The sequence below is a fragment of the Acanthisitta chloris genome, unplaced genomic scaffold, assembly GCF_000695815.1.
Source record: "Acanthisitta chloris isolate BGI_N310 unplaced genomic scaffold, ASM69581v1 scaffold4574, whole genome shotgun sequence".
Classification (NCBI taxonomy): domain Eukaryota; kingdom Metazoa; phylum Chordata; class Aves; order Passeriformes; family Acanthisittidae; genus Acanthisitta; species Acanthisitta chloris.
In genome coordinates this window covers 7,524-17,170 of record NW_008668598.1, presented here as the reverse complement: position 1 = coordinate 17,170, position 9,647 = coordinate 7,524, and the positions used below count along the sequence as shown (strand labels likewise).

Here is a 9,647-nt window from a genome sequence, read left to right as displayed (position 1 = left end):
GCAGCTGATGGCTGGTTTTCCTCCACCAGCCCGTGGGAAAGGAGTTGGTGTTTGAGAAGTGCATTTCCTGGAGCATGATGCTGGCCTCTCTCTTTTTTTTTTCCTCCTCCTTTTTCTCTGTTTTTCTTCCCTATGTGATGGCCAAGGGGAGCATGAGTGGGTCTGCGGGAAAGGTGAAAGGGATGGTGCTGTCACTTCGGCTAGTGGGGATGAGTGAGTCCCAGGGAGAAGCAGGAGTCCCATGGGGCTCTGAGCTGTGCCCATGATGCTCTGTGGGCTTCCCAGGCCCTGAACCCGGCACCATCGTCCAGGAGCCCTGATTAGCCTCTTCACTGGGCGAGGTAGAGTAGAGAATGTGTTTGGGCCCTGTCAAGTCCTGGGAGAGTTGAACTCCTCTGCCTTGTGCCAACTTTGTCCCTGTTCCTGGGCTTTATCCCAGCCAACAGGGATAACTATTGGGATCTACCAGAGCCTACAGTTGAAGAAACTCATTCTCCTGTGGTGATTTGCACTCTCTGTTTTTCCACCCAGGCTGTGGACATCAGTGGCTCATACTGCTGAGGTCTGGGAAGGAGGTTCAGGGGGAGATGGAGAGGAGGTGCCAATCTCCCTTTTTAGAAAGACTTTGTACTGGGGACAGGAAAGCAGCAGTGGTTTGTTGGAGTGCCTGTACCATCCCTCTCTCTGTTAGGGTCTTTACTCTCAGCCCAGCTCTCCCTCTGCCTTGGGGACTCAACAAAACTAGGCTTTTTCCACTGACTGCGGGAACAGGGGTGCAGCTGAACACAGCTGTTCTGGTGCTGGGGGATTTGGTCTTTTCCTGCTGTGATGCTGTCTGGAGATTCCGGTCCTCCTCAGCTCTGCAGGGCCAGGCTGCCTGGTATGATCACAGGATGCTCTTGCCCCTTGCACCTACTGCTGGAGGTTGTTGTCCCTGAGAGTCTAATGGTGCTTGGGAGGGCTAGTGCAGCAATTCAGCCACTAGCCACAACTCTGCCTTGCTTTATTGCCTGTTTCTGGGCCACTACTGTGGGGTATATCTACTCCAGCTCAAAACTGGCCATGCTGGTCTGAGGGTTAGATGCAGGTGAGTCCTGAAGCTGCTGAAGCTGCTACCTCTGCTGGGTAGAGCCCCCTCCATGGCACACAACTCTGGGGGGACCTCTCAGATCAGTCTGGGAGCATCTTCTCCTCATCCCCATCTCAGCTGGCAGCTCCTCACCCATCTCTCACCCTGTGCTTGTCCTGCAGGGGTGCAGTCCCGAGAGAAGCCCCTGGAGGAGTGTGCTGTCCCTGCCCGCAAGCAGACGCCTAGCGACAGTCACTATGAGAAGAGTTCGCCAGAGCCGAGCTCACCCCGCAGCCCCACCGTCCTCTCACCTGAGGTGGTCAGCACCATTGCAGCCAACCCTGGAGGGAGGCCCAAAGAGGTGTGCTAGGGTGGGGGAGCCCTGGGGTGGGGGTGTGACTGATTTGGGGCAGGTGCCTGCAGGGAGGGGGATGCTTTTTGTGGTGGTGGTGGTGGTGGTGGTTAGCAGGGAAGAAGTGAAACCCTTCCCTTTGCCCCCTCTGGCACCTCTTCAGGCTATCCTGGAGGTTTATGCCTATCATAGGGACGGGACTGACCTTTTTCTCCTGCTCTCCCCAGCCTCACCTCCACAGCTACAAGGAAGCCTTCGAAGAGATAGAGGGTACCTCGGATGCTTTTTGTGGTGGTGGTGGTGGTGGTGGTTAGCAGGGAAGAAGTGAAACCCTTCCCTTTGCCCCCTCTGGCACCTCTTCAGGCTATCCTGGAGGTTTATGCCTATCATAGGGACGGGACTGACCTTTTTCTCCTGCTCTCCCCAGCCTCACCTCCACAGCTACAAGGAAGCCTTCGAAGAGATAGAGGGTACCTCCCAGCCCAGCCCACCCTCCAGCGGCGGTGAGGATTTTCCCCCCACCGCGGCGGTGAGATTTCTCCCCCCACCCCAGCCTTCCCCGTCTCACCACAAACCCCTTACTCCAACACCTGTAAGTGCCGTGGCTCCGGGAGGCAGAGGGGCTTGGTGGGTGGCTCTCAGCAAGCCAGAAATTCGCCAAGGGTCAGACAGCTCCAGGCTCCAGACACCCACTGCCATGTTAATCACTCCACCTCTCCATCCTCCTCTCTCCTCCACATCCCACCATTCCATGCTGCTGCAGCATCCCACTTCCTTCAGCATCCCATGCTTGGTACCCTCCCATGCTTTTCCCCACCCTCCACTCACTGGGGTGTTTGGATGGGATCACCAAGGTGGGATGAGGAGAGAGGCATGCTTTCACCCATCTTGGTCCTGCGTCACCCCATCTTTCCTGCTGGCATGGCAAGAAGGGAAGCAAGACTGCTAGCAGGAGGGAGGCAGGAGGGACTGAAGATCAGGAGGGCAAACTCCCACACACCATGCCACTTCTTGCTCACTGTTTCAAGGGCAGGAGAGGGAAAAGGCTAGGATGTGTGCCCTTTGCATGCAGTTTGTCTCCACTCCTCCAGCGTGGCATGCTTGCTTTCTGACTAACCCTGACTACAGTTGCTGTGGGTTTGTGTGGACTGGGTTTGTGTGACCAGCTTGAGCGACAAACCCCGATGAGCAGCCTCATGTTGTCACAATGTGATTCAGGCTGGACCAGTGCAATGGAGCAGCCACTAAACTGGGAAACCCATGGAAAAGACAGCAGCCCCCCCCCCAAAATGCTTTTGCAGGCTGAAGGCTGAGGGATGCTCTAGGGCTGGGGGTGCTTGGGCTGAGCACAGCCCCTTCTGATGCCATGTCCTGGTTGTGATGGGGCCACCTGCTCCCCATAGCTGAGCCCATGGGGATCAGGGCTGTTTTATTCTGCACTGTTGCACTTCCTTCCCTGCAGCCCTCTGATGTTTGAGCCCTGTCTCATGGATGCAGTGACTGGAGTGTGGGAGCGTCCCCGGGGCGCTTGGCAGCTCGGAAATGGCCCTGTTGTTCCTGGGGACAAGAGAGCTTGGCCGTGGGGCAGCAGCAGCTCCTTTGGCAGTGGAACAGTGGCTTTGGGGGATGAGTCACTTGTAGAGGTGACGGGAACAGCCTGGCTGGGGTCGTGGCCCAGAGGCAGCGCTGCTTATCCAGCATGAGCCAGGGAAGCCTGGGAAGTTTGAAGCTGCAGCTTGTGGGCTTTGCCAAAGTGCCTCCAGGGGATATAGGAGTGATTCTGCTTCTGTGTGTGTGTGTGTGTGTGTGTGTGTGTGTGTGTGTGTGTAGGGGAAGATGGTGGTGCTGGGAGAATTCCTGGCCCTGGAGAACCCTGCTCCTCATCATCAGCCAATGGAGGTGTGAGCTGACATTGTGGCTCGTGGTCAACTGGATTTGGGGAAATCAGACACCCACTGGGGAAGGTGCTGCTGTCTTGGTTTCCCAGGGACTTGGCTGCTTGGCTGCTCCAGCCCCAGGCTGCTGGGGAGACCTGTCCTCAGGGCAGGAGTCTTGGCTTTCTTCTGGAGCTCCCACCCCCCCTGCCTCCCGGCCTCACTGGGGGGGCCTGTGCTTGTGCCACCAGTCGGGGGTGTTCATACACTGCCGGAGGCTCATGCCCTCTGGTCTCTCTTGCTGAAGGTGATACCCCGAGGTTTCCCCTGGTGTGAGAAAATGCTGTAGTGAGGAGATTGGGTAAACTCAGCAGTGTAGGAGGGGAGAGGGGGGTGCAGTCTGCTTGGGGAGGTCTGCTCTGCCCCATGAAACCCCACCACCATCATACCGTAGCCATATGTACATATGCAGCTCCTCCTGGTATGTACATATGGGCACAGGGATGCAGACCTCACACAGAAGGTGTGTGACCCTTCTGTGTGAACATCCTCACCCACCCATCAAACTGGTCTGGAGAGCAGGGGGGATTTGGTAGACCTGTGGTCCCTTTTGTGGAGGTGATGAGCTGCTCTGGGACAGCCAGGTCCTGGCTAATCCAGATGTGGGGTTTGGCAGAGAGGAGTTAAGGTGTGGGAGAGCTGGATTGGCAGATGGCTGCTCACACAGGGAGAATGAAAGAGCCTTCATGCCTTTATGGTGGGACTTTATGGGGACAGTGCTGGGATATAGCATGTAGGCCTGTCCTGGTGGGAATTGTCCCCTTTCTCCATCCTGACAGCCCCGTGATGGGACAGGATGTTTGTTCCCAGTCACCCCCTGCCCTGTGCCATCTCCCAAATGGAGAGGGGATCAGTGTCCTTCCCCAGGGTGTTGCTTCATACAAGGGCATCTCTTCTTCCCAGCAGACCTCCTTTGCAGCCAGTAGGTCTGTAGGATGAATCATGGGGGCTCTGAACCCCTGGGCAACTTAAGCCTTTCTGAAGGTTTAGCTTCCACCCCTCCACTAACGTTTTTGTGTCCCCTGTGCCAACAGTGCGTTCTCCTCCCGGCCTGGCCAAGACCCCGCTGTCTGCGCTGGGGCTGAAACCTCACAATCCAGCTGAGATCCTACTGCATCCAGTAGGAGGTGAGTGTGGGCATGGGGACTGCAGGCAGGTTTTTTTGTGGGCACGTCTGTGAGGATACTCCTGGAAGTTTCTCCTGTCTGGAGAAGGCACTTCTGCCTCCCTTTCTCAGGCCAGGTGGCCCTGGGGGTCCTTGTCATGTTTGTGGGGACTCTGGGACTGTGTAAGGGTGGGGGTGTGTTGATGCTGCCCTGGGGGGCTCAGCACAGCAGGGTCTTCAGTGGTGAAGGCTAGACAACCCTGTGGTCCTGTTTCCTGTCCTGCCCCGTGTTCTTCCCTATCTCACCCCCTCCATTTTTTCTCCTCCTTAGCACAGCTGGAAACAGTTTGTTCTCTGGGAGCTGAGGCTGTCAGCCAGAACAGTATCCAGAGCTCTGTCCATCCTGGAGAGCAGTCCCTGAGTGCAATGGCCCCACTGTCCTGGGGACGTGTCCCAGAGTAGCCTGCCAAGCCAGACCTTGCTGCTTCCCGGCACCCAGGGCCCCTTTCTGGGCTGTCTCAGGGCTGAGTGTAACTTCCCCAAAACCCATCTGAGCCTGAAGGACACAGCTTGGTTGAGCTCACCCAGCAAGAGCCTTCTTGATCTGCCCCCAATGACAAGCTGATGCTTTTTTGGTACTTGCTGGGCTTGTTGGAGCAGCTCTTCGGTTGCTCTCTGCTGCATTGTTCCTTCTTCCCCACCTGAAGCCCTCCTGCTGGGTTTTGGACATTATATCTGAGATACTGAGGTGAACCCTGGGGATATCTGAGGCTGGAGATCCAGTTTGGAGTGCTATGCTGGGGAGGTGTGGGGCTCTCCTCTGTGCTCTGTGTGCTCCTGCTTGAGCAAGGCAAAGCTGCTCAACTCTGATTTCTCTTTCGCACCTCCCTTCTTGCTCCTCTTCCCCCTCCCATCACTCCCCTGCCCCTCCATCTCTCAGAGCTAGAAGGGGAAGCAGGCGGTGACGCTGAAGAAGGTAAGAAAGGCTTTTCTTTCTCTCTCTCTCTCTCTCTCTCTCCCCCGTTCAGCCTCACTGTTGGGACCACGCTCAGAGCAGGCTCTAGTGTCTGTGCCAGCAGCCTTGTAGGAGTCTGAGTCTTGCCTGTCCTGCTCCATTTCAAGGAAGGGCACATGATTCCTTGTGTCATGGTTGGATTTCCCAATGTTCAAGTTGGACCTGGAGTGCTGTCACATTGGGTGGCAATTGTCCATGGGGACTGAGAGCTCTTTGTCAGTTCATGGCATCCTTACTGATGTCACACTGAGGATGTTGGCACTCTGTGGCCAGCTTCGGATAAGCCTGGTGGGGGGGCCTGGGATCAGCAGCCCCAGTTTTAGGCTCCTGCCCTCTGCTTCTGGCTTTGCTGTTGCTGTTCAGAGTGAAAATAAACCAAAAAGTGCAGCACAAAAGGTCAGCAGGCGCAGAGGCCACCAGCGTGTTGCCGGCTCAGCCGACCAGGCAGCGGCATAGTGCCGGCAGCCAGTGCACATCCTCTGCTGGCTGGGCAGCTGCTCAAATTTCCCCCATCTCTTCTGTCTCCTAGCTTTGGGGATGCCAAGGGTGGGACCGAGCTGGGATGTCAGCTCAGGAGTGGCTGTGCTGATGGGGAAGGCACTGTAGGCTCTGGGGTGGCACGTCTCCTGGAGGGATGGAGGTTTTGGGAGTGGCTGTGATTCCCTGGAGTGCCGCCTGCCATATAACGGTTGTTTGGTTATTTTACTTTCTTCTTTAATGAATTTATGGGCACTCAGGGCTGGGATGAGGAACTGTGTGTTCAGGGTGGGTTTTGGGGAGATGATGTCTCTTTTTGGTGAGTGTGGTGCTTCCTGTGGCCTCGGGAACCGTCAGCATTTCTCCTTGGAAGTTCCTCAAAATGCACACAACCCAAATGTGAACATTGTGTGTTACTAGTGAAAGTGTTTGCGTGAAAAAGAAGTTCTGTTTCCAGAACTGATTTTTCAGTGATGGCTTCTTGGATACATTAAAGGAAGAAAGCCGGGGTAAAACTAGGCTTTTACCTCCTAAATCTCCCCAAACTTTACCATTTCTGTCTGGCTTTAAGCCTCCAAAGACCCAAACATTGCCTCTTCTCTCCTTCCCACCAAACCCTCTGGAGCTCAAGCTGTGCTGTTTCTCTGTTCCCTTGCACGATGGTTAACCCCCAAGCAAGGTTGTCTAGTGACCCTGCACTGCCTGGGCTGAGTGGCCACTATGAGCCTCTTGTCCTGCTTCATCCTCTCTGATAAAATGTTTTTTGGGGTTGAATCTACAGTTCTGAGAAGGGACTGGTGTTCTAGCTTAACAAAGTTCTGGATTAGGGCCCTCTACACCCAGCCATACAGCCCAGGAGGATCTCTGCCCCTCTGCTCTGCTCAGCAGAATCCAGCCCACATGGCCAGTCTGCACATGGGGCCAAGGGATGCTCTGGCAGCGCAGGAGCTGGGGCCGTGGCTGCCACCTCTGAGGAGGCTTTAAAACAGCCTGGTAGAGATGCAGCGCTGGGGATTTCTGGCCGGAGCGCAGTCCTGCTGGGATTCAGGATTCCTGAATGACTACCCACCTCCCTGGTGACTCATAGCCTCTCTATTCTCTCACCCATCTTTCCATCTCCAGAGTCCCTTCCAAGAAAACACATGGAGGCAAGATCAGATTTTTCAACCTAAAAAATCCTGCCTGAAACTTCTTAGCTTTTTTTTTTTTGTTTTATTCTTTTTTTCCCCATATTGAACCCAATGACTGGAGCCCATGCCCATGGTCACACACCTCGCTGTGACATACCTACGCTGTCCTCGCTCCCTGAGTCCCCTGCTCCTGCCTGCTTCAGCCCCCACCTTTGCAGGAGGGCCTGGCATTTTCACAACCCTTTGGTCTTAACCTCTTGCAGGCTGACTCATATGTACTGTCTGGCTAATTTTAGTCTGGGCTGGGGAGCTCTCGGGGATGGAATGTGAGTAGCTGTGAAATTAATTTAATTACCTAAGCTGTGATGAGTTTCTTGCAGCTGCCCTGGGCGTTCTCCTGGGCAGTGGCTCATCCCTGTCACGCAGGGCCACATGTCCTGCCTTGGATGCCAGTACCCAGCCCATGTTGAGGTCCATCATCTGGTTTTGACTCAGATCGTTCCTGGGGTAGTTGAGAAGGGGTGTGCAGGGAAATCAGCCCAAGGGGTGGACTCCTCCTCCCCTCTCTGCAAGCAGATGAGGCACAGAGATGCTGTGGGAAAAGGAGGGGGACCGATGACAGTCTTTTACTTTGCATGTCCCTGCTCTGGCACTGAACATGGAGCTGTGCATTAGTGTTGCTGGCTGTGAGCAGGCCAGATTGCCAGCAGGCTTAGCTGGAGCCCAGGCTGTTATGACTAATAGTAATAATAATAATGTTTGTCATGCTAATTACTACTGTGGAGCTGCCTCAGGCATGGCCAGCCTGGAGCTGGGGACCTGCAAGGCCATTTGATGCCACTGTGTCTCACACGGTGTGTGCCAGCTGAGAGCCGTGGGAGAATGGGGCTGAAGCTGTGGCTTTTGTGGTGGGGTGGGGGCTGTATGGGCTGTTGTAGGGATGGGTACCAGCCTGGACAGAGCAGGAAACAGGAGGAAGGGTATGAGAGAGGGCTGGGTCTGGTGTCTGCCATGGTTGGTGATGACCAGCTCAGTCTCCTGCTCCTGGCACGGGACAGCTTGGCGGCTCCAAAGGAAAATTGCTTTTCTTGGTCGTGCTTGGGGGCTCTGGTTTCAAGCTGGGCTGGGAGTGAGAGTGTTGGATGCTGCAGTGGAAATAGCTGGATCTGCCCTCTGGTCTGCTGCTGGAGATGGCTGGCAGAGGTGGGCCGTGGAGAGCAGGGACGTAGTCATCAGTCCCGCGTGAGTCAGCGCTGGCTGGGCAGAGTCACCAGCTCTATTTTTAGGGGCTGGGGATGAGCAGGGAGCATGACATGTTATGTGTGGCATCCTGGGTGGGAGGGGCACTGACTCAGAGGAGTGTGGAGTGGCTGTGACATGGGAGGGGATTGTGGTCCCATGCTCCTGTCCACTCAGGGAAAGGGATGGGCATGATCCCCTCTCCCTGTGCCCTGGCTGGGATCTTCAGCATTATTGAAGCAACCTAAAGGTCCAGATGAGCCAGACGCATTTTCGTGCAACCCCTGGTGGAAGAGGGAATGAAGGAAATACACAGCTGGAGGAACTCAGCTCAAGTACCTTCACTAGCTTGCAGTGCAGATGCTGGGAAGGGCATGGCGCCATTCCCATGTAGGCTGTGGGCTTATCCATTTCCCCTTCTCTTTTGCTGCAGAACCCAGGAGCTATGTTGAGTCGGTGGCCCGCACGGCCACGACGGGCATGGGAGGGAGCCTGCCTGCCACCCAGCCTGGGGCGCCAGAGATGCCCACCAGGAATGGCACCTTCTCCAACTCTTTCACTGCTCCCAGCCCTGTCTCCACCAGCAGCCCCATTCACAGTGTGGACGGGTAAGGCAGTGAGTGTAGGTCCCAGGGACTGGTGGGGCTAGGGCTGAACCCTCTCCGGTGCACAGGCTTAGAACCACAGAATCATTAAGGTTGGGAAAGATCTCCAAGATCATTGAGGCCAACCTTTGACCGAACATCACCAGGCCAACTAAACCAGAGTACTGAGTGCCACATCCGGTCGTTTCTTGAACACCTCCAGGGATGGTGCTTGCTCCCACATTGAAACTGCCTTTGCAAAGAACCCTCATCTCTCCATGCAGGGTTTAGGGATCCTGGCTAACCATGTGCCTCAGTGCCCTGACAACGTAAATCTGGGTCACTGCTGGTCACTTGGTGGTTACTGGACCTCAGAAGCATCTCACTGGGAACATGGCCCCTGAGGTCAGAGGAGGGATGGGGTCTGTGGTAACCTCTAGTCCTGGGTTAGACTGAGCATTGGTCTTTTCTGGTGAGACGGTCTCTGTCCCCTGTCCACCCTGCCCATGAGGTGTTCGGCACCAGACCAGCCTGCCAAGGCTGGCAGAGTGGAATGAATTGGGCATTTTGCTGGGAGCAGAGCTGGAAAAAGGCTCTTTCTCCCAGAAAAATCATATTTTGAAATGAAATTGGTATGCATGGTGGAACTAAAGATGCCTGTAGTTGCTTTCATGCAGCTGGCAGGACCCATCCCACTATTGCCTCTGAACAACCAAGCAGCTGACTAGCTCTGTGCCTCAGT

General features: G+C 55.4%; 1 protein-coding gene across 1 annotated transcript in view; it reads left to right on the top strand.

The window, feature by feature from the left end:
• Positions 1–1,251: 1,251 nt before the first annotated feature.
• Positions 1,252–9,647, top strand: part of LOC103800568 (tensin-like) — a gene marked incomplete at its 5' end in the record, with an annotated part of 15,088 nt that continues 6,692 nt past the window's right edge. The window contains 5 exon segments of the mRNA XM_009072947.1: positions 1,252–1,430; positions 1,849–1,924; positions 4,390–4,482; positions 5,401–5,436; positions 8,755–8,929. Coding sequence (XP_009071195.1) covers positions 1,252–1,430; positions 1,849–1,924; positions 4,390–4,482; positions 5,401–5,436; positions 8,755–8,929 — 559 coding nt within the window.